Source organism: Diadema antillarum, unplaced genomic scaffold (genome assembly GCF_040938485.1).
Source record: "Diadema antillarum isolate AM-2024a unplaced genomic scaffold, OU_Dant_1.0 seq00001536_RagTag, whole genome shotgun sequence".
Lineage (NCBI taxonomy): Eukaryota > Metazoa > Echinodermata > Echinoidea > Diadematoida > Diadematidae > Diadema > Diadema antillarum.
In genome coordinates, this window is record NW_027272268.1 from 1,039,648 (window position 1) to 1,065,880 (window position 26,233).

A 26,233-nucleotide genomic window follows, 5' to 3' on the forward strand; every position below is an offset into this window, starting at 1 on the left:
TTCAGAAAAAGCAAGTGTGCCAGAGATTGCCCGAGGAAAGACCAAACTCTAAAGGATCACATAGTGCGCACAATTTAAGAATAAACCACTGGTGATGCCTAGGCTGACAACTAGGGGAACTGCCAGATGGTTGCCTGGATAACATTGATGAATTCTGTGTGGCTGTGTGTGTGTGTGTGTGTGTGTGTGTGTGTGTGTGTGTGTGTGCGTGCGTATGCGTGCCTTTGTGTCTGTATGTGTGTCTCTACAGATTCTATACAAATAGCATTTGGGAGAAATAATTGTTCCACAGAGTATGTAGCAAACAGGAAGTGGGAAGGTTCATGTAAATTACAGTTAACCAGGGTTCTTCCACTCTGAATCGATAAGGGATTGTTTTGGACAGAACTTATACATTTCATATCGTAGAAGTGGTTAGTACATCCTAACTCAAACTGACATAAAAGTTCCTTGTATCAAGATGAACATACCAGTATTTCTGCTATCTGCATAGCTTAGATGCTTGCAACATGATGGAGCAGTGCTTCAAAACTAATATTCACGAACACTGTGTTATAAACAGGGAGAGCACAATACCTACAGCAATTGTACATCAGACAGGTTTAGAGTTCTGAGATATACAATTATTCAAACCTGTATGCCACTGGTAATACAATAACAATCCACTTTCATGCCCCATACACTCATAAATATAAATAATCAGTCGAAAATATCAATACTAGCCAGTAAACATACACCACAAATTATCACCAAAGAAAACAAAATAATGATGACATAAAGCACAAATTCTACATGATGTACATATCGAGACCCAAAATGATGGGTGCACTTTTAATCAATGCAAACTAAAGGGGAGGTCAATTAATTTTGTTTGTCTCCTAGGATAGGAATTAGGCACGGATTAAATATTTCATACATTGGGAATCATTCACTAAATCAATCAAAATTGGGCACTCACTGCGATATTTCCGACTGCGAATTCCTCTCTCCCTCCACAGTGAAAGGGGAAGCCCCGGTCAAGAGTTCATAGGTGAGGACACCCAGTGACCACCAATCCACCGACTTGTCGTGACCCTTAGAACCCCCTCTCACGACCTCCGGTGCCATGTACTCTATGGTGCCACAGAAGGAGTATGCTTTGCCATCCTTGAAAAATATATGTCAGGAAAGAGTGTGAATGGTAAAAAGAACTCTGTTAACAGGCAAGGAGAAAAATAGATACCATACTCACAAATCTCTTCATGCTGTGGATTAAAGTATTCTGATCTGTAAATTAAGTATGGTTTGATGTGTACATTGCACTGCATATGAATAGAAATGTACCCATGTACATGATTATCAGTTGACAAAAAGGCCTCACACACAGAAATCAATGCATTTAAACTCAGTATTTGACATTAACCCAGTTCCTAATCCAAAAATCACATTCATCCGATTCAAGACACATACTGTAGACAAAATAATCAACAGAGTTCTGCCCTGTCAATAAAGATGAGGACCAGCAGCATTTCTAAACACACTGGTGCCTATTACTTAATGATTGTAAGAAACCAATAACAGTGAAATATATCACTCTTTTATTACATGTTGATGATCCACAAACTAAAACAAGAGGGATAACAAACAGCGGAGTATTTACTGCAATCATCCACCAGACTCTTGAGGATGTTTTTGACTTTGCGCATGATGGATGAGATATATGCTATAGAAAAAGGCACCAGAGTCCAAACCTAAACTGCTCCTTTTTGAACAAGATGGATGTCTTGACCAGGGTTACGCTAATTACAGAGACACACCTGCTGAACTGTTCACCTGCTATAACTGAAGTAGTATTGGCTAGCCAAATGAGCAATATATAATTGCAGGCACACCCTAATTTCTGTTGTATTGTGGCAGATGCCAGTCCCTAGGCATCTATGACAATGAAACTTCTGAGATATGGAGAGATTTATAGTATTCACAAAGTCTCCCTCATCGAGGTCATAGCTTGCATTCTCTTTATAAATAAACGTAACTACTTTCGACTAAACTCTCAAATAAAGATAACACCTGCTAGCGGACAAAGCTGATTTTAACACTTTGCATTGAATAACAAAGGGATGTTACAATGAGAAAATGTAAATTGTTCCTTTGGACTTACACCAGTTTGGCTAGCATAATCAAAGAAAAAGTAAAGCTGCAACAGAAAACTCATGTTTCAAGAGAAACTGCCCAAAACTTAGTCTGAAAACCACTATAGAAACCATACAACCGCAATAGATTCCTTCGATAATGGTATTATTGAATTTAACCCAACTATAAGCCTATCGGGATCATATTCTCTATTCTAAGAGCTAACCACACAATATGGTTGAGGGAGAGCATATTATTTCATTCATTTCCTTATTTAAATTTTGGTCATAAATTCTGTTTACAAAAATCTGATATTCCTTTACTTGTGAAATAATGTTTTCCTCAAGATCATTGTAAAATGGTAAGGCAAAAGTGTAATAGTCTCGTAAGTCAAAAGCTTACTGCGTAGCTCGCTCATACAAAATGTTAAAGTGAATGCTCAAAAATATGACATGATTGCATTTGAATATGAATATTCCTGAAGATTCATACTATTAGGTCAAAAGGCTACAAGAATGAGACTAATTAGTAACTTCAAAAGGCTTGGCAGTGACATCAGACTTTAATTCATAAAACATTCTCATATTCACTTCTCACTCAAGGAAGCCTCAAGACTCTTGACACAAGCAGCTAATAATGATCATGACATTTTTTAATGAGATGTAAAATTCAAGCACTCACTGTGTTTGGAAGAAATTCCTTGCTGAGTCCAAAGTCAGTGAGAACAACATGGCCATCCTTGTCCAGGAGAATGTTTTCCAGCTTGATGTCACGATAAATGATTCCCAGCTGGAGGCACAGTCAAAAAGGAGCAGCAGAGAGGAGAAAAAAAAATAGTCAGTGCTATTTTACTTACAGTAAGTAGTACACGGTAGGCAAAGCACTCACAGCAATCCAAGAGTTTGATGTATACTGAACATTGGACAAATCACGGAATGTATGAAATAAAGAGAATATACAAATAATACACAGGTGAGAGTGCGTTCACGTCACGAACTCAAACCCATGTATTATTTGATTTACAAAATGGGTCGGAAACTAACAGAATTTTTCATGTACCTTTGTGGGTCAATACCAGTCAGCTACATATAGCACTCGCTCAATAGTCAAGATGTCCGAAGATGTTCGTCTCAAACATTTACGCACGTCGCACTCGGAAATCCCGCACATATAAGTACTGTACGTATATGCGTACACGTACGCCACATGTTATGCACAAGAAAGGCTTGGCAGCCCAAACTAGAAGTTGTTTTCAGGATTGACAGCGCGTATAGTAGCGCGCGACACACTTGTAACAACTGACTGAGTGTGCACTGCTAGTGTAAACATTGTGATGTCAGTGACTTTGTGCTTTTTTTGCACGGCCATGCAATAGTAAGAAATCATGCACGCACACGTGACTCATTTCAGCGCTTCCAATTGGCTACATTCTTGAACCCATTTTATAATAATAATGTAATGTCATTGGTGTTATTTGGCTGCAGAGATTGGAAGAGAGAACAAACAGAGTACAAAGAATAAGATATGTTAAACAGACAGTTAAGAAATGGAGAGGAAGAGAAGGAGGAGGAGGAGGAGAAGGAAGAATTAGGAGCATGACGATATGAGGTATGGCACCAGGTATGGGGAGTAGCAGAAAGAGGATGAGGAAGAAGAGGATGGAGAAGATGAAGGAGAAGGTAGAGAAGGGGGAAAGGGGAGAAAGAGGAGGAAAAGGAAGAGGATAAGGATGAGGAAATGGAAGAGGAGGAGAAAGAGGGGAAGAAGAGCAACAGGAAGAGGAGAAGAGGAGAAGCAGAGGAGAAAGGGGAAGAAGAGGACACAGAGGCAGAGGGGGAGGAAGAGGAGGAAGAAACTTATACACACTGAAGGAAAATGGGATCTATTTACCAGTTCAAACACCAAAACAGATGCATACTGCTGAAAAAAACTGCAAGGCATGATCAATAACTCATCAAATCTTCATTCTTTCTGAGATGATAGGAAAGACAAGCATCAGAGATTTCCTCTCACACAGTGAACTGCAGTATGACAAAGTTCTATAGACATCATCTACTGTTGAGCTTTGATGCATCTGTTGCACATTTTCACTTTCATTAGTAGGTTCACGAGCATTGAGGTATATCATGAAATATATCAAAATGAAATTGTAGCCGTGGATGTTACAATCAACCAAAGACTGTAGTAAGACATTTAATCTTCTCTGCATCTGACATTTGTGTGATGGGATGGCCAAGGCATCACTGTCTGCGTCCATGCTATACATGTTTGTTATAGGCGGAGGTGTTGTACCAGTCTCTACTTGTAAGAAGGGTATGCACTGGTAATTGGCCAAGGAAGATCACATTTTCTTTTCCCAGAAAGACCGTCTGTCTACCAGTGGTAAGTGAAGCATTCAAAGGCCATCCATCATCCAGGCAGTAGGCTGAGAACCAGTTCAAGCATTTCAGTCCATTTATAAATCTACAAGTTTAACCCATCTGTTCTCTTTGAATGGAGGTAAAACACTTCTTTCTTTCTGTTCGCCCCATCAATTAACACATGCTTTTGGAGGATCAGTACACATACAAATAAAGAGTTGCTGGCAGGCAATATTATAGGATAGATGAAGGAAGGGCTCCATAAAATACTTGTCATGAAATGCAATCCACAGTCTGAACCTGGCATGAAACAACATCACATTTCCAGTAAGTCATTGCAGAGGTTCTCATGTCTCCGAAGACTACTGTGTATCTCTTTACATAATGTAGCTTGGATTGGCCCTAAAGACACTTCCGGGAATTATGACTCACCACAGAAACTCACAGAGTATAGCATCAAACTGACAGTCCTAATGAACAACTAGATATTGGTATTCTCTTTACTGGTTGCTGCGACGATACCATAGCAGAAGCCCTCTTGGACAAACACTTCTGAATTTCCATCCAATACCGTGGAAAATTGTTGTTCATGAATTATGACCAACATTTCCTCCCCTGGCAACCAGCAATATGCACCTAGAATCACCACATTCTTCATATCATGCAATACAACTTTCTCCTTGTATTTCATGTTGAAATGCCAAATTAATAATAATAATAATGATAATAAAATGAAAGAAGCATCCATTTGGGCTCAAACTTCCTATGACAAACAGAATTCAATATTCCTTTCTGATATACTTGGCACTGATTAAAAAATGAGGGCTATACTATAACAAAACTGTAGGAAACAATGTGGGTTTTGTCATAGTTGTATAGAAGGGCAGATCTATCAGAGATAATAAATCTCTAATGACCTAATGATATGTACACAGCTTGGAAAATACCATGTTCACACACAGAAACACTTATGGTATGATTTAAATAAATGTGTCCAGCAGCACGTCATGGAAAAGGCATAAAAACACCGGGTACTACACAAAACTAATATATCAATATGAAACAAAATTATCACAGACAGTCATCCGTTTTTTTATAACAGCTTGCACAGAATGAAGGGGGAATGAACAAAATTATCAGTTTCACCTAATTAAGATCCTGTATTTTGAAACACGTCGTCTGTGAGCTCATTAATATAGACTGTGGTTACCTCTATGAACTTTGTACTTTCTGTACATTACGACATAAATATGCCGACTGTTACAATATTTTGCTGCTCTTTGCTACCATGCACGAGTACACATGACCATACAAAATCATGCATACACACAAACACACTGAGAGAGAGAGAGAGAGAGAACTTATCCCTCATGGGAGGCATGCACAGTTGTACAGAGACAAATTACTATATGTAGCATATTGTGATCTGTATTAATGTTCAGCATGTTATCAAATCTTCTGAGCAAACGTTTGGTGGGGGGGGGGGGGGAGGTGGAGTTTGATAGGTTTCACAAGAAGTCAGCCACTAAGACTGTTGAAAGATTAGCATTAGTGTCATATTTGAAGGAACTTCCCACAGGAAAAGCAATAGTTTGGCACTGGGGAAGTTCCTCTGCTTCAATTGCTAAATGGATTTTCAAAAATTAAAAGCTCTGTGATAAAGCGATACTTGCACTAACATTCTTCCTGGAATGGAGTGTGGTTGATATTTTATCAGACATTGTAAACTAATGGTGTATACGCTTTCTCAATCTACAGTGCACATGTAAGCTAAACTTCAATGCTTACAAGCTCAAGTTACCCGGCCATTTTCACTTTGTATAGTACATGCCAGACCTGCCATTAAATGATAGCTTAAGATAGCGATGAAGATATGATAAAATTTGCATAGGCAATACAACACAGTCTAGACTGATGAAAAGGCTCATGTCACATTTGGCCACATTTATGACAACAAAATACCAGGTATCAGATATATTGGAGTCAGAAAGAGGTATTATGACGTAGTGGGTTGATGTACTTATTGTTGGCCTCCATGTACGGTACATCAAATGAGAAAAAACTGAATGATTATGAATCTATATTCAAAGACATACATGTGTATATTCCCTGGGGGGTGGGGGGGGGGGGAACATACTCCAGCTTCATTTGCTGATCTGACGAACCATTTTCAGTATCTGATCTCAAGCTCATTTCCTTGAACTTGACATCAGCAATCCCGTCCAATGATAAGCATTTACTGTATTCCTCTTCAAGAGCTTTGATACACAATATTAATCCATTATTTTGCACAGTCAAAGCATGATAAGAGTTTCACTTATGTTATGCAAAGAGAGAACTGTCACACTAATTGTTTCGATATCAGTTCTGCAAAGTTTTAAACATTGTAGGAAGCATATTACTTTGCATATTTGTCTATATTCATTATTCGAATTACATTGTAGAAACAAGTGTTTGTACAATGGTACACTACACATCCTGCCATGATAATTTATAACTTCAGTCCTAAGTACAATGTACAAAGAAGAATAAATGGGGAACTTAACCATTCAGTGAATGTAGAAATATTAGTTCACATTAGCAAAGTTTAAGGAAAGTGATTTTTCCTCAATGAATTTTCAAAGTTCTAGTGCTGCCATCACTGGATAGGAAGAATACAATAGTTTGAGATAGTGGAACGATATTATGAAGAAAATGCAAAAAGAATCTTTCACTTTTCAATCATAACGAAAGAGCACTTACATCCTTCAGAAGGCGGGGATATCATGATAAATTACCCTTAATATATGTCAGTGATAATTCAAGGCAATGTGTACTTTTGATAATAATATATATTTTGTGGAATTCTCTAATATACTTCCTTGTATTGTTCCACTACTGTGGCATCATGAATTGTTGTACCGGATAGTCTTCTTATCCAGCATTAACAAGACATGGATTAAAGCAAGCTTTTGAAAATGCACAACTTTGAAACGGACTGTCTGATTTTCCTCAAACTTCACTGATGTGCTCTTACACATTTTGGTATTCACAGAATCCATATATTTGGGGTAAATTTCCCCGTAACTATCACAATACCGATGAGCATGTGGTGTTTTTCTTCCTCTTTCGCACAGTCCATCTTCAAACATATTACGGCTCTCTGCTTCCATTGGGTACAGCCACATATTTTTACTTTTGCGTTTCTAAGCAGCTACACTGGGCATTAAACAAGTTTAAGTTTGTGTCAAATAATTTCATAACCTGGTTTGTAACTCAAGGAATATATCTTTTGACCTAGCTTAAACAATGGGTTGGTTACTCTTCCTCAAAACGAAAAGCAATGATGCTAACACTGACGATGACCCAGTCCCATTGGACCATAACATGCTCCTGAGCAGCAAAGCATAGAGAAGGCTTCTGGTACAACTCTCCCAATGATTGGTGTAAACTCACCAACATACCTAACAGTAGGACTGGTAGTTGTGCTGTAACGTGACAGCATTTCTCGGCATGTGTCTCTTCCTGCCTAGCATAAATTACTCCAGTTTCTCCCTTCCCAACAATACATAGAATTCCCAGTGCATTTCGTAGTAGATGGTAGGGCAGTGTCCTTGTCAGACCTGAAACCAAATCTTTTTATGACACTCTCACCCTGGCATTGTGGACTGACTTTCTGAGAAGCTGGTGCTATTTGCGGTAGACCTGTGGACTATTATATTCAAAATTATGAATGTTTCTTACACCCTGATGTAATGATGAGATATTTCATTAACCTGTACCTCAAAAGCCACTTTTCAGAACTTGGAATCCAGTTTGCAGACATTAATTGATGCTACGTCAGGCAAACCTCAGGCAAGCTTTGGGGTTCACCGGTTGTCAGGAAGATCCATTGTCTCAAAGGCACGCATGACATTTGAAAATGTACACTGTCAAGTGACAATCATAGAAATACTCATCCATATGTAAGTGATATTTCATACTAAAATTTGCAGCCTGAAAGAATAGTACTACCATACCTCCATAAACTGTTATCATAATCATTACTACTACTGTTAACAATATCATTATCATCATCAGAAAACAGATTGTGGTGCCATACAATGCTGAGAATCATCACCATCCGAGACAGTCTTCACACATTGGCCTACTGCCTGCATGGAGGAATTTTCAGTCGCTTGTAATTGTACATTTATACAAGTTGGACAAGCTTCTCTTTAGATAATCCAACTATTACATTGTGGCTCAGAAATACTGGGTTACTGTAGCATAAAATGTGGTCATTTTCACTGCTGGCCATGACAAAGTAAATCATGCATACAGCTGTCTGAATCCTTTACTACTTGCTCCTACTGATACTGACCATGATGCAACATCTTTCATCATATACTACCCTTGAGGTGAAACAAAAGCTGCAATTAATTGTTTGCAGCCCACTTTTGCATGGTGCAAAATCTTATCATATTCTGCCTTTGAGGTAAAACAAAAGCTGTATCCTAATTGTTTTGCAGCCCCTTTTGCCCCTCCCCATTTTGCTCCTCCCTTAAGCCTCCTCCCCCTCCCCCCCCCCCCATGCCCTCCAGCATAATATTATAACTTTCTGAGAGAGCCACATCAGTGACAGTGATATGAAACAGAGCATGGAGTATTAGTGCACAGTGTGTATGTGTCAGCACAGTAACATCCATGCTACTGCAGAGCTGGAAGGAACAGAAATGTGGTTTGCCTATTACCCTGATTAGCATACATTCCATCCAAATAAGGATCACACTTCTTGTAAAAATGAAACGATGAAGAATAGATCAATTCTAGGGCACATGGAGATGATTCTAATCATTTTGGTAATTCTACAATCCTTGTAGCCTTGACATTTTCTGCACTTTTCAACAAAGTCAATAACAGGAAAATAACCGCCAACATTATTCAACCATGAACTTGGAGCACACATCATACCAGTCTAATCCCTTTGAAGAATGTAGTCTTCTCTCGCAAACCTTAAGAGAAGAATCTATCCCTGAAAAAGCAAGCTCTTTGCCCACCTACAGCTTAGTTAAAAAGTCAGTAAAGGGAATGCACTCACAATCCAAATGTCAGTACATTTCCTATATCATGGCGTCAAGAGCGCCTGTCAGAAAATCTCTTGCCATTACCTCACTCTGACATCAGTGACAAATTTCTCTTTTCATTTGTTGAGTAAAATGTCATTTATATCTTTCTTTCTTTAAAAAAAGAAAAAAAAACTTTCTTGTGACTTTGCTCAAGGGATATGTCAAGGACACAATGTTCCTACGCATCCTCAAGGCCAAGAAGTCTATACTTATCGTGTAAGTTCAATAAAGAGACTTTCTTGTTTGCTCCGTGAATAAAACCAGGAACATAGTAATAAAAAGAAATGTTATGGTCATAAGACTACAACAATCACATTAAACGGCTGGTACTGTGCTACATTAGATGACAAACAGTTGTTCGAGCAGTCATGTCTTTTGATATAATACTATTGTTCATGTACGAAGGCTGCTGTAAACATACACCAACACTCATCTTGGAAGGCAGTATATCCAAATTCAATAGCCATATAATTTCACCTAAACGTAGCAATAATGGCAGCAGTCATACACCTCTTGGTTATAAACTGCTACCACACAAGTAAGACTTTGACCACATTCCAGCAATATCCTCAGGGTTGCATCATTGTCCAGGTACCTACAGTAATCATAGAATAGAATCAATCTGTTTGTGTGATATACCCTGGCTGTGTTTGAATAGACTGAATATCTTGTTTATGTATGTTTTGCTTCTCTGAATAGGAGGTCCCCCTCCTACACACATGCTTCAACTTTGGTTACCCCATCTGATTCAGATTATACAGAAGTTGCCAAAGCCCACTCACTGACTACCACTATAGACTTTTACGATCATCTGCGTCAGTGGCCAATTCTACAATTACAAATGTATAATACACAATAAATCAACTCAATACTCCACGAGCCCTTTTTTAACAAATACAGTAGTCTCCATGTAATTGGGTCTCACTTACTGTAAAACTGGATATTTCATGTGAGTAATTTCTAGCACTCTGCAGAGTAAGATTAATTTCATGCGTTTTTAATTCCACGGTATCAAGACATTACATTTTTATGATAAGCAAAAATATTCATGTGCTACTATTTTGGCGTTAGTTTTTTGGTTACGGGATTGAATGCGCGAAAATTTCTACTTATACAGTAATCAGGTACTCTGCTTAATTGGCAAACCAGAATAAACCCTTTTGATAAGTGTTATATTTAGCAGAGCATAAATTGGGTAAGCATTTCAATTAAACAGAAATTTTCAGACAACAGAATTTTTTTGTAGATTCCCATACCATCTTTAAAATGGGTGTATATACTATGAATTCTAAAAAAAAAATAAATAAACTGAGGTGCTGCGAGACGAAAGAGCACTAATACTTTTGTTTATAAGTTTACAATTGATTCTCCATATCACTATACAAGTAGACGCATTTGTGCATGTCGTGTACAAACTCTTCCACCAGCACAACGCACATTTTCTACACTGCCACAATCATCATTCCACAGCTAGTTAGCTCTCGAGAAAAACGAAGAATAACCTAGCTCCACTTAGATGCTCGCCTTTCTTTAAACCGTTTGCAGAAGAGTAAAATCACTGTCACCATTAAACATATGGGGACAACAGAATATGCTGCAGCATGCGGCTGCAGGCCAAGTATAAGAATCTAACTATATGATGCACGTTAAGTTTAGTGGCATGCATGTGGCTTGATGAGGGCTTGGCTTACATGATTTGGGGCTACCTGCAGACTGTTTGCAAAATTATCCAGCAGACACTTCAGAGAATTCTTGCAAAGGACTTTAAGGAAAAAGACAAGAGCATAGGAGAGAATAACGCTCTTGTTTACAAGTCATATGACTACATCCTGCTGCATAAAACTCACAATCAATGCAAGTCAAATGGAAGAACAAAAAAATCAGATCAGTTCCTATGATTGTTGTTGGTTTTTTAAGGGACTTACATAACAAGTGACACACAATTATGACTGCTTTTTTCATGTTTTACAAAGTCATGGTTCTGTGACTTGTTTGAAATACAATGTACACTCAGCAAAAAAAGAAAGTAAACACTTTTTGAAGTCATATTTTTCATAGAAGATTTTAATGAAAATCAATGTATTATATACCATTTTAACGGTAATTTAAATTGCTATTAAGCTAATAGGTTAATCAAAAAGAAAACTTTATGCATGAGTGAGCACATTTGTTTTTGTCCTCCAAGGCACAAAATTAAAAATTGCAAAAATTGACATGTTCTCTTTCATTTGCTAATGCCCTTCACGATAACATTGACTACAAAAGACCAGTTTTACACAATGAGAGACATGAATGAAATAGGAAAAATAAGTTTTTGTTCTCTTTATTTCTTTATAACCTCTAAGAAAAACAAAGTGGGAAACTAAAGGGGAAAAATAAGAATTTTCTGTCAAGACAAACTTCAAATGACATAGGGAATAATAAGCATAAAGATGATAAAATGAGCAGAATTTCTTTATCTATTTCTTTTAATCTAGTGATTTGGGAGTCCATGTGACAATTGCAAGAACCAAACATTATTTACAATTTCTTAATTTGAAAAAAAGCTCAAATTTCTACCATTTTTGTTAATTTTTACTTCTTCTCTTATTTCATTCGAATTTAGATTTGACATAAGATGCTTTATTTTCCTCCATTATTTTTTACCTTCATTGATCTTTTGGGCTTTAAAGATATCATAGAGATCAAAAGTTTATTTTTGCAACTTAATTCATGTTTCTTTTTGTGTGAAATTTGTTGTTTGTTCTTATTGTTCCATGGAAGAGCACATACGCATGAATGACAACTTGTTCAGTTTTGCAATTTTTACTTTTGTGCCCTGGAAGAGAAAAACAATGGTGTTCACTCATACGTAAAGTTTCCCTTTTTGTTGATCTACCAGGTTGATAGCCAATTAAATTACCTTCAATATGATGTATAATACATTAGCTTTCAGCCAAATATTCTATGAGAAATCTAAACTTGAAAAAGCATTTACTTTCTTTTTTTGCTGAGTGTACATTTATGAATGGTGAGTCTTCACTTATGTATAAAAGCAGGTCTTGGCATGGCTTATTGATTTTAATTATTTGCAGTTGGTCATTAAATAGTTCTAAAGAGAATAATTTTGCCAGGTTTTTATACTCCAACTTCAAATACAATGTATCTGGTTACCTCTTATCTAGGCTTCTCTTACATCCCGATGTGCTCCCTCAAAGAAGACAAAAAAAAAGAAGTAGTTTTGAGCTCAATTAAAATTCCTACAAAACTCATGATTTATGAAATCAATAATATTCCAAACATATATTATCAATTTCATATTAAACTGTTTCAATTTCTGTGAAAAGTAGACTACAGTATTATGTAAACTAGCATGGATTATACCACTAATGCGGTGTACGCTACTTACTTAGCTACCACTGGGTCGGCAGCTATGAGTACACGCTGTACATAAACAATATATCCGGCCAAATCTTGTATAATCCAGACGGGCACCAGTCCCAACATGGTCAGACAACAGAGGTTGGACTGCATGTTGTTTTCCTTGAAAGAGTTTCAAGAGAAAGAGGAGTTTCTGGAAAGGCTGACTTTGGACGAGTTGTAGCTGTAGTGACATGCCATGCTGTGTATGCAATACAGGGGATGACACAAGTGCGAGGTAGCTCTGACATGAATGAAACATAATCTCCAGTTAAACGGATACAACGCTCAATTGGGTAAGAAATGCTCAGCCCGACTCTACCTGATTAAGTAGAGTCAACTGTACTACAAGGAGTAATATCTTCCATGGCCTTTCTGTGATGCAGAAGCAAATGTTTTCTGCATCAGTTTTCTTTGCTCTGCACTGCAGGTAGGCACATACAATTGTAAGACAGTTTGTATCGATGGATCAATACAGCTAAATTCACACTGCCCTTTCCAATCTTTGCTCCCTTACAAATGATTGTGAGCTGACTAGCACAACGTCTGCTTTCTACTTTCATTATCCCTCTTTAGTTTTGCAATATTTCTGTCGTCTTCATCAACATAGTACATTATATATTCATATTTCTAAATTTTTCCCCTCGATTCCACTTGCTGAGATTATGGGGGGGGGGGGGGTGATAATGAATATATACAACTGGCAAGATTTACACTGAAATAACCTTCATTGGCTCAGAAGAGAATTAAATGCTTTGTATGCATTTACGACAATTACTCTGTTTGATTCGTATCAGGCATGATGTTCTCTTGTATAATAATTTCTGTTTCACCTCTCTCCCAGGTCTGTTCACCATGAATCTCCAACATGATAGTCTCCACATTCAGACTGCTTTATGCCACTACCGACTGTGTTCACCACTTTCAATGCACGTATTTGTAGCATACACGTATGGACAAGCAACATTGCTTTTTAACCACTGCAACCTTCGCTTGGGTTTTCTTATCCTTGAGCAGACAAAGTTAACTTCAATAATGATCTGTATAGAAGTTAATGTCCAGATATGCAACATCATGCAGGAGCTAAAATGCATTGTTTCTTTAAAGGGGAAGGCTAGTAACTGATCAGTGGGAATCAGTGGAAATGCTGGGAGATGATTGTTCTAATCCTTATGGGATTCATTCAAGAGTTTATTGTATATCTATTGTTGTGTGAAAATGATTTGCTTCAGAACTGTCTCATATTCAAGTAATGTGCAGATTAATGCTCCGTCACTGACCAGGGACGCTAACCTGGAAGCATTAAACTGCACATTACTTGAATATGAGACCATTCTGAAGCAAATCATTTTCACACAACAATAGATATACAATGAACTCTTGAATGAATCCCATAAGGATCGGAACAATCATCTCCCAGCATTTCCACTGATTCCCACTAATCAGTTACTAGCCTTCCCCTTTAAGCACATGTACAATACAGGACTCCCCAATACTTCTGACATTAGGATTCATCATGAAGCTTGCTTGTCCTAATAAACTGACCTGGGTGCTAAAGAAGATTACAGTTTGGTAGACACGAATGGTGTGGATGGATCTAATCACCAACACTAGATGAAGCCTGCAGTTAGTCAAATTAAACATCTAACAACATGAAGATCCCAGCTACGGCAATTGCATAGATGAAGTCCTGAAATGTACTCACCTTCCGTGTAGACAAGAACTTTCACATGCACTTTAATTTTGCGAATCTTGGCTCTCGCAAAATTCGCGAAATTAAAATGCACACTAACATTCCTCGTTTTACAGTACCTTGGTATACAAATATATACCAGGCCTGAGAGGTTCTGGTTAAAACCATGTGCATGAGGTTACTTCAACAGTGCTATTTTCTGAGGGGTGCAGCCCCAAAGAAAATAGTGCTGCTGAAGACACCAAAGGCACATAGTTTAACTGGTGCCTCAAACAATGGCTTGGATATATTTGTTTTATATCCCTCACAAATTATTTCAAGAGTAACAGCAAAGTGGGATTTACTCACTGTTTACAGACTGGAGTTTACCGATCACCCAATTAGATTTCTATGCACATTTTCACCTGACTAATGCTATGCATTTGAGGCACTTTTTGTACAGGTTGCTATGATGAACAGTTCACTGCTACATGTATGAATATGTGGAAAAGTGCAATATAAGCAAAATATAAATTGTTCAAAGTTTGTTTTGGCATAGGTATGTATGTTCGGTATCAAACATTTTATCTACGAGTGAGAGTTACATACCTACCCATTTGACATCTGCCATATTCTGATGCCAGTCAGAATTGTCTGACTGGCATTAAAATGGCAAATGTTTTGGACCTGTAAGTAAAGCTAGATGAAGTAGTTTCACGATACTCAAAATTTCAACAATGCAAATATTCCATGTTTACAGTGAGCAATAATTCAAGCTGCAATTTCAACCTTGCAACCTCAATTTTGCAGAAGTACATTGTACCAAAGTAACCATGTCAACTTCACTGTGCAGTGAATACCACAATGACAAACAAAGCTTTCTACCGTAAAGTTCCGTGTATAAGACGCACCCGTGTATAAGACGCACCCCTACTTTCGGACCTAAAATTAAAAAAAAACAAACAAACACGAAAATTTCCACGCAGATATTGCGTGTGTAATACATATTATTTCAAAATTCCCTAGAATGCAGCATGTATTTGCTCTATTTTTCGTTTCCTTTTATACTTTCTTTTAACGGTATTCATCGGACATTGGCAAAATATGGAAGACGCAAAATGTGAGACTTGTCTTGGTACTCACTTGCTACAGTATTGTTTCGCCTTTCAATCGTGGTACATGTGTCATGCATATCGTACTCATGAGTGTACAGTACGATCTTTGCTGTCATACATAGCAGCGGGTGTCTCGCATATTGACGCATGTCAGACTGGAAGGTTCATTACGAAAAATAAGAAAAACATCAACAAGTGTAGCAGAGGGATCATACGGCAAGACGTACGGTGCGTACGGTAATTACACTCACTGTTGTTTCGCCCGGAGGGATTACCAGTAACATGTGTGTCTCTTGTACATTGTACCATGCTTTTATGCACAGTGCTAAGCCTTTTGCAAAAGGCAGCTCACGATAATTTCAGCACACGCACACAGAGAGCAATGGACTTGCACACACAGCGCGCAATGGGCAAGCGCGCTTCGATCCGATCGCTGTGTGCACGCGAGTCCATTGCAAAAGCCTCTCTGCAGCTGCTGCCTTTGCCAAAGGCTTGCTAGCTAGCTAGCTAGCTACTGTATACAGTGTAGCTATGCTAACCTAGCTGGCCTTGTGAAATGAAGAGCAAACGAACGACATGGATATGCATGCATGCTTCACACATCGTTTATATTTACGGTGACATAGCGTCGATCCTACTCCGTATTTTACAGCATTTATCTATGGCCATATTGATACTAGTACATTGATAAGTTTTACGGTATCGGTAATTTAGTAATGGTACCTGTACATCGCGTATTCCAGCTACTAGGTTGGCTGTTGGTAGCTTGGTAGACTGACATCGGTATACAGCAGTGCTGTTACAGCTGTTGTCTATGGCCAGATTGATACATCGTTACTGCACAAGGCCGATGTAAGTTTATCTCGTATTTGCAGCTTTTGTGTGTGTCCAGATTGAAAGATCGCTCATTTATTCCTAAGTTTTAGTGATTGCTTACCTTCCAAACGTCGATGGGCATACATAGCCCCAAGTTGGCCTTATAAAATTGGGTGTACATGACGGATTTTTTTCCGTGATTCGACTGTACCCGTGTATACGATGCACCCCCGATTTTCAACGTTTTCCGACGAAAAAATAGTGCGTCTTATACACGGAACTTTACGGTATTTCTATTCTATGATACCGACATTGCTATCACAAGCTAAAAAAGAAAGAAAAAAGAATGCTCTCCCTCAAGCATCTTGTGATTTAAAGACAGCCAATCCCTTTTGCATGCAAACTCTTGAAAAATTGGTGAGAACACTTAGGTATTGAAGAAAACACTATTTGGAAACCTCCTGTGAATTTTTAATTCAAGAGGGTCTTTATTTGTTTAGTTAAATTGACCACTAAGATTTGAATAATTTTTTTCGTACTACGAAAAAATTACAAATCTAAACTATTAGTCTAGTTTTACAGACCTGTGTGATGCACTTAGTTGTACATGTAGTTCATGTAAGTGGTGTGTTGTTATTTGCCATTGATAACAAAGTAAGAGAAGCTAGTGAATTCTTCTTTACTGACAGCTTTAACATGCATATCTGTTGTTCGAAGTATAAGTATCATATTACAACCATAGGAGGATTAATGTATGCAGCTGTGCCTAGTACACAGAATACGTTACGGTGAGCGTTTGGTGCATTATTTGAATTTTAACGGCTAACAACCTTCAAATATCACAGAAATGTTATAGATTTATAATAGTCTTGTCATTCTGGTGGAATATATCATGTTCTGTGCTATTTGGGAAGGAATGCAAAAGGGAAGGGCCATCTTTAAAGTTTATTGTTCAAACAACTCGTCATGAGTCCATTGCATGTCTGAATTGTGCAGACCAGCACACCCACACGATACCTAAGGCCCCTGGACGGACAGCCAGACAAACAAGGGCAGGAAGTAGCATTCACAAAGCTTACAACATCTGGGATACTATGCACTACCCACATTCAACTCCCAATGCTGGGACGTTGCTATGGAGATCGTTGCCTACATGCCACTGACAATTCATACATTTGTAAAATGGTCAGGCATTGTAATAAAAGGATGGGAATGAAGCACTTATCAATTCCATAGCTTGGAAATTTTGCTCAATCCAGAAATTTCCATTCCTCCAGATGCCAATTATCTTTATTTCCTCTCTCCAATTTTTGATGAATGTCCCCAAATTTACATTACTAGGATTGTGTATCCATATATAAATTAACTTTAGAATAGATTTGCTGTGAAATGCCAGAAGCATGATGCGTTATTTAACATGAACTGCCTATAAAGGTAGCTTGAAGAATCTAGTCATTTGATATCCAAGCAAGTGCTACTGTGCTTGTTCTCACTGACATTGAATTTTTAAAGGCTTTTATTTCTAAAGATCAGGCACAACCATTTCTTGAACTTCACCACAAGCAATCACTATGATCAATTTATAATAACCATAAGATAAGCAATAGTTGTATTACACTTGCACATTCTTTATTAATATTGTGAGGCAATTATGGGCAACATTCTTTTATTTTTCAGAATGTCATGGTATATATACTATGCTCCAGAACCACAAATAAATAGCAAACAACACTGTTTACATTATAAGCACAGCAGCAATCACAATGCTATTTTACACAGTTTTGACATAAGCAAAGATATTCCTGGGTGGTTGCTTTTCCCTGTTTAAAATTCATCTTTCTGCCATTCACCACACACAATGTACAAAGACTGTACAGTACTGATACAAATAATGCCAGCTACTGTATCCATCCATTTTCAACTTATGCCAGGAGCTATTACTAATCTACTACTTGTATACAAAATGCATTGTGTGTCCTTAAACCCTGTCATAAGGGCAATGAATGTATAATATACTGTCATCTTTTAGATTTACTTGCATGAATACTACACAAGGCGCACTATTATTGCATAAACTGAGTAGATTATTTTCTCTTCCAAAGAATTCTCCATCAATCAAATCAAGATTACAAGCGATCTAATTCCATTAATCGCATACAGCACAATTAGATAGCATGACTATACACATTGTAAATGCAGAGTTTGAAGTACAAGCATCCACTTCTTGGAGATAAGGTTGACTCAGTATGTATCAATTTCATTGACAAAATATAATATGTCAGTAAATGTATGCTTCCTTGAAGGAATCATCATCAAGTAGACTAGCACAGAAACACTGGTGTAGGAAATAAATCAGGGTCAAAATAGAGGTGAATGGGTACATTTCATTAGTGCCTAATATAAATCAATTTAACACTAATAATTGACTTCGAAAGGAAAAATAAAAACTGTGTACAGCCATGTTAATTCCATTAAAGTTCCTTTCCCACGTTGAATAAGAAAACTGGGAAGTATAAATGTCACTTCTCACTGTCCTGATGCTCCTGTTGGCTAATCAATGACCTGCTTTCTTTGCAGTACATTAAGGGTAGATTAAAGATCAAAGTGGAATAGGAAGAATCTATTAGTGCTAAAATTTCACACTTTTACCTTTAGCGGTGACTAAATTAATCCCAGTATCTGACAAAATATTCCTCTGCCACACTACTCCTGTGATACAATGAATTCCATTAAATTGACAATTGTGTTAATACCCTCCAGGTTCCTTTTTTTTTTCTTAATGTTACCCCCACCTCCAAGTTCTGTCACAACATGTAATATTTCATAAAAATGTACCTAATTTCACACTTTATACCTCTGAACCTGTGCTGTGATCTAATGAATTCAGTGATCTTTCTATGGACAGTGAAGATTTCAGAAATACCTGACTTTACTGTCAACATACTGTAAAAATGAGACCTCATCAAAGACCAATGACCTTTGCCCTATGCACTCCGACTGCCATACTAAACATTCTCATCTGCATCTCCATGAAAGAGATGTGGGCTTCTTTTAAGTACTTCCAGAAAAGCCTGGTGACAAGACTAAGGTGGTTAGTTTGAGGTCGCCATAGGATGCCATGTCATTAAACTGTCCCAATATTCCCACATGAGAACATAACTCTAGAAAAAGTTATTTCAGATGCATAAAGCCAGCAAGGGGCATTAAGTGAACAGTGTGATACTAATGGAAGCAATGACACAGATACCAATTTTGAAGAGCTCATTGGACGCCATGTTTGCTGATTTACTGGCATCAAGGAATTATCAGACACAACTCCTTGCTAGCATTAAAGCATTTCAGCTGTCTTCCTATCTATTATTAACATGTTCTAGGTGTCACTGCTCTTTCTTTCAAGAAAAAAAAAATTGATGCCTCTTTGCTTTTGGTCACACGTTTGCCAATTTTAATGCTTGGATTTTACTGATTTTATTGAGATTACCTCTTTCTTCAAGAAATTCACAATTCTAGCTAAAAAAAAAAAGCACTCAGATTGCACAGACCCTCTGCAAAGCAGCTCATTTGCACCCTACACACATGCTATAAATTGCCCAATTTCCCAATGATAACTAGGGGCCAGTGTAATAGAGTCAAATTCACCAGTTTCCTGCATGCTGTGCCTCAAGTACACGCTCAGTACGTGTATACATGCATGCCTCAAAAACACACAGCTTAAACTCCCTTGTTTGTTGGCACTATTCACCAATAATAATCCTTCAAAAAACTTCCTGGATCCAGATGGCAATCCAGATTACTTCCAAAATTAAATCATCTGTCCCTAGTGTCATTATCAACTTTTTCCTGTAAGCTTCATCCAAATCTGTTTGCAACTTTTTCGATTTTCCAACAGACAGACAAACCAACGCCAGCAAAAAACATAACCTCTTTGGCGGAGGTCATGAACAAAGAATGGGGCATTTAGGGAAGTGTTAGCAAAGATGATGAATGAAAGCTGCCAAGGAATGGTACACATGTATGCATTCATCTGGCTAATATGGCCAGACGAGACTTAGGCCCCGTTTACAGTGCAGGGCTGGGCTGAGCCCGGCCTCAATTGCGGTACTCGACCCCGCAATTCTGTCTGTTTACAGTGGAGGGCTCGGCCCTGGCTTTTAATTCAAACCTTTCAATATTTTGTCATAGTGGCGCTCTGCTTGTATAAACAAACAATTATTATTGGGAGCGTGCCGGTCGCAATTTGGTACCGCATTTGGCCGAGTTTGCGGTTACAGTGAAAAAAGGCCAGGCCGAGTCCGGGCTGAGCCCGGGCCGAGACTACTGTCTCCAGAGCTTGGCCAAATGCGTGGCCGTTTTTTGGTACCGCATTTGGCCTTTTGAGCATTACACAGTGAAAGGAAGGCCGGGCTGAGTCCGGCCTTTTCACTCACTGTAAAACGGAGTCTAACTCCAGCATGGAAATCTCGATGATATCTCAGCGATGAGAGGTTTTAATGATGCAAGAATGGACTACACAAAGACCCAGTGTCACTGCTCTTCTCCAGTGGAGAAGCATGACGGAAACAACATATCCATTCTCCTCTTAAAGTTCTGTAACATTTAGTCTTGTACAATGTACCAGTGCATTGCACTTCAGGGGGTGTTTCACAAAGAATTTAAAAATCATGGTATGTATTGGTTTTCCTATTCAGTTTATTAAATGTTTTCAGAATCCACTTCAAATTGTTACCAATATTCAAAGAAAAATTCCTTGTCCCTTTTTCGATTTTGTGCACTAATGGCTGCATGTATCAGTCTCCAAAATCTCTGTTTTCATTTGCAAGATAGAATATTAATGAAGACCTACGCTGCATACCATCATTTTAAGTTATTCTTATTTTTTTTTTAGTCGACTTAAAGATTCATTGTGAAACACCCCCCAGCATTGCAAGTGTGATAACCATAAAACATAAACAATACTGAATAAAGTTAAATGACTACTTCAGCTGTGAAAGTTACAGTCAATGAAAGGGCTTGACAGAGAGATAAAGGCAGATTACAGCAAATGGCAAGCTTCAGATGTGTACACACTACTACAGGATTCAGATGCTACAAGAATCAGACTATAGATTCAAAATGGAGTTTAGGGCAGCACTTCATGCAACTTGTCAGTCACAACTGACAAGTTTCAAATGTTTTAAGCGACTGAAATCCTTGCATCTGATTGGCTGAATGAAAATTTGTCAGTAAAAATCACTGACAAAACACTTTGCCCGCCAGGATAACACTGAATGTGTATGTGATAATTTATGTCTGGGAAACTTCTTCAACAAAGTAGGAAGAACGGAAACTGCCACTCATGAGCTGCGAGGTGAAATGCATCCAGAGTTTGTAACTAGACAAACAGGAAGTTTGCACAAGCACATTCTGTTTACTGCTGCCACAGTAACACAGTGCATTCCATTTTCTTCCTTACCTGGTGCAGGCAGTCCAGTGCAATGACAATTTCTGCTATGTAGATCTTGACCTCACTCTCCCTAAAGTGCTCCCTCTGGTACAGATGAGTGAACAGCTCACCGCCGCTGACATAATCTGCAGGCAGGAGAGAGTGAAACAACTCTTACTCTGTGATCGTCTAAAGGAGTTATGAGATCAGCATGGTACGGTGTGTCTTTTTGATATTTGGTTGTTTTTTTGAAAAACATGATATATGCATTATGTTATACACAAACAACCTGGGGAATGTTGCATAAAACTTTTTACCTGAGAAAACTTAAGTTGATTTTTAACAGAGTTTTTCCTGTGTTATAGTCAATGGAAATTCATACTAACCTTAGTTTTCAGTTCTTACCAGAGTCTTGCTAAGGTAACATATCTTATGCAACAGGTCCCAGGTGTGCACCCACCGATTTCAAAGTAAAGGACATTGTATCTAGTGGTCAAATAACTTCTTCATGTAGTATACAGTTGTATGTATTTCAGGAACAGCATCATATCGCTGAGATGCAAAACTTTATTACACAGTGTTATCACAGAATACCTGAGTGTAGCCTTTTACTACTAAGTCGTATGATGGGCAGAGGTCGGAAGATATTACTCATAGCAGGATTACTGATTGATTTGATAGTGATCTGTCAAGGAAGTTTGTGTCAATCTTGATGAGAAAATCACATCACAATTAAATCATAAACATAATGTCAATGTTATAGCCTCAGAACCAACTAACGGGTGTTCACTAAACTTTCAACCAAGAATGCTTGAAGCGACTAATCAAGAACGGTAGTTGTGCCCACTTGTCACCCAATCTGTTCATCATTTGCAGACACATGATTGAGATTAAAACTTGATGTAGGTGGAAGAGCACCACAGACGGACACTGAACTTGGTATTTTTGAATACATTGTAGGTTCAACCATAGAAGGATAAAGGGATGCTGATCCTCCAACATATTCCCATTCGGAGGGAATGCTAATTTAACACATATTCTTTACCAACTGTAAAGCAAGAAATTTTCACAGCATTAAAATTTTGTGAACTGGAGCTGACGGCCTTTTTTGTGGCGTGAAATTTTCGCAAATTGCCAGTGGCATTCAATAGTGTGGACAAGAACTTTAGCATGCATTTTAATTTTGCGAATCTTGGCTCTAATGAAATTCGTGAAATTAAAATGCATGCACAAATTTCTTGTTTTACAGTATGCGCTTGCATTCTGCTAGCACTCTCACTGTTCACTAATAAAGAAATGCTGACACACACACAATTACATTCAATCGTTCATACATACAAATACATACACACACATTTGCACACATGACCAAATGTACCTGTTTTCTACAGCCAGTAGGTGACCCAAGGCCAGTCGGTTTATGCACTTAAACCTAAACATGTGCAATACACTATGTAATTACTTATGGCATCCATGTGATCATGAATCCATTTCAGCGACAGTTTGAACATTGATCCCCGGCCTACTGCATAAATCACACTAATAAGAGTGTCCTTAATCACTGTGTTTCCATGGTTGGGGCGAGGGATCGTGATCACTGATGGAACAGTCTGTTATTCAAGATACTTGAAAACACACGCGTACACAAACACACACCTGTACACACACACATACAAATGTATGATAATTTTATACACATGATATGCACACAAACAGTCAGAACATCTTGAGAAAATAAGAATTGATTTTCACAGGCTTCCCATCCACCCCCCCCCCCCCCCCCCCCTTCCCAATACCAAATGCAATGTTGATAAGTTTTGACTGCTGCTTCCCTGGTCACCTTACCTAGAATGAGATTGAGCTTGGAGTCGGTCTGGAAGGCGTAGTGCAGCGTGACAAGGAAGGGGCAGCTACGAACAGCCTCCAGGACCTGCCTCTCGGTCATGGTGTGCTCGGCCGTCTTGGCCTTCTGGACGATGGTAGCCTTCTTGAGCACCTTCATGGCAAAGAGCTTGCCATTGTTGTGACTGCCCACCTTCCTCACCAGGAACACCTTGCCATATGCTGCAAAGACACAAGGAGAGAAGACACAACTATGTTAGCATTGTATATGACTAAACTATATACCATAACTTACAGGAAAATAAGATACAAATGAAACAAACTTGTTATGAGGTAGCTCACAGTTAAGATTACATTAAATCAAAAATGAAAAACCAACAAATTAGAGAAAGTTCTTCAAACACAGAGTTGTAAATGACTTTACTTAAATAATTACCCTTTGAACAGCTTCTTGCGTTCACATTAATAAGGAATGTTTCATACATGTGTAAGTAAATCAAATCAAATTAGAGTATGTTTAATGAAAGTTCATTTCAAACACAAAGAGAAAGAGATTAACCAGCATTTTTTACTTTAATATAAATGTCAATTCTATGTCCATATGTAATCATTAACTAGTTCAGTCAATATTGATTTCCTGTCTCATATTCCACAACCTCAATAATATACAGAGTACACCCAAGATGTCAAACTGCAGAAACGTCTCTAATCATAATTTTATATCACTAGTGGAATGCAGTCTTGTCTACGAGCACTTTAATATTGGGAAAGAAATTCACACCCTTTATATTGAAAAGGGTCAAGTGCTATTGACACCTTAAGACAACAACACCAGACTTCACAGCAAACTTCATAACGTATCAAAGCACCCGCAAACCTAGCACAACTACACAAAACATGGAGAGAACAACACTATAATGCATTCCGGTGCACCATTATGACGGTAGCCTATACCACTGAATCATATGGTGCCAGTAATTTCTCAAGTATTTTAATATTTCAATGACATACACTGTGTGATACCTTTATTTTCTAACGAGTAATTAAAACTATCTGCATTTCAAAGGCAAAATAACGTCCTTGTCTTTTTTTAAATGTAATTTTGATGATGTCACATCACATCAGACAAATGGATATCTGCACACTAGATGCAACAACCAAACTACAGATCTGGCAAGAAATATATTCAATGCTGTTTGCATGTTTAAATTAGTACGTCTGTGTTTGCATCTACCTAGCAAGGCAGACATGGCACTCAAATGAGCCCAACCTAAAGATAACAAAATATCTAAATACACATTTTGTTTTTCAAAGAAAAACACATTGACACTCTTAGTCATTTATATTATGCAGGTCTGCAAGAATCAGACTTTATCCAAACAGCACTATCACATCCTGCCAAACAGAATAATGAGGTTGACAATGCATAACATGTAAACATCACCTTTACAAAATGATAACATTGTCTGTTGTTTATTCTTGGCAGAAAAATCATTGATCACTTACTGGGGAAAAAATAGCACAGACATCATCTTTATCTTTATCAAAACAGATTTACTTCTTAAGATTTTAGGTGGAATGTATGTTAGTCATCTATTAACCAGAAGCATACAATTCAATTTGGAAGTGATCTTTTTTATTTATTTTTTTAGGCATTTGCAATGTTTTGCACTTTTTCACAAGTTTCAATATGGGGAAAAGCTGAACTACGTGTATATACAACCCAACATGTGCAGTCATCTTTCTGTCCATTAGATACTGTCTGAGCATCGTACCGTTTGATCACTTCAAAGCAGAATGTCATATCAGAGCATTGCTCGATATTTTCTTACAGTAGATGGAAACTTTTCTGGCTCTTTGCCTCCACCCGTAGATTTGTCACTCATGAGCTGGAAAACGGTTGATATCTGTGTGATTTTCCACTGGTTTTTCATCATTATCAACTGTTACACAATGCAGGGCTCACCATGAGCAGTGGCCCAGTGGCCTGGGGCCACTGAAAATTGCTGTCAGGCCACCAAATTTTGAAAACTGTTGTCTTTTGTAGCCTGATCTGGCAACCAAGTTTTGAAATGGATTGCTATTTGCTCTTATTTCGGGCCACCAAAATTTAGGATTTAAAGAAGAAATCCACCCCCAAAAATAAAAAAAAAAAATAAAAAGAAAGAGAAAAATATTCCAAACAGAATGATACAAAAAATGACAAATGAATAAGAAATAAGGAAAATATTAGAAGTATTAGAACTCAGAATGCACTGATTGTTCCTTAAAAGAAATTCCAGTTAACATCAGATTTTCAGTGTTTAAAGCAAAATACTTTAGAAGGTTTACTGTAACAGTGGATAATACACTTTGTATGCCTGAAGTGCAGTACTGGTATACTGTTACATGTTGTGTAGTGTTTTGTA

The 26,233-nt window shown here is 37.9% G+C and overlaps 1 protein-coding gene across 1 annotated transcript in view; it reads right to left on the reverse strand.

Moving 5' to 3' along the window:
• LOC139710475 (ribosomal protein S6 kinase alpha-5-like) overlaps window positions 1–26,233 on the reverse strand; it is an 82,987-nt gene that overhangs the window by 29,261 nt on the left and 27,493 nt on the right. Inside the window, 4 exon segments of the mRNA XM_071622391.1 lie at window positions 959–1,146; window positions 2,794–2,901; window positions 22,014–22,129; window positions 23,829–24,047. Coding sequence (XP_071478492.1) covers window positions 959–1,146; window positions 2,794–2,901; window positions 22,014–22,129; window positions 23,829–24,047 — 631 coding nt within the window.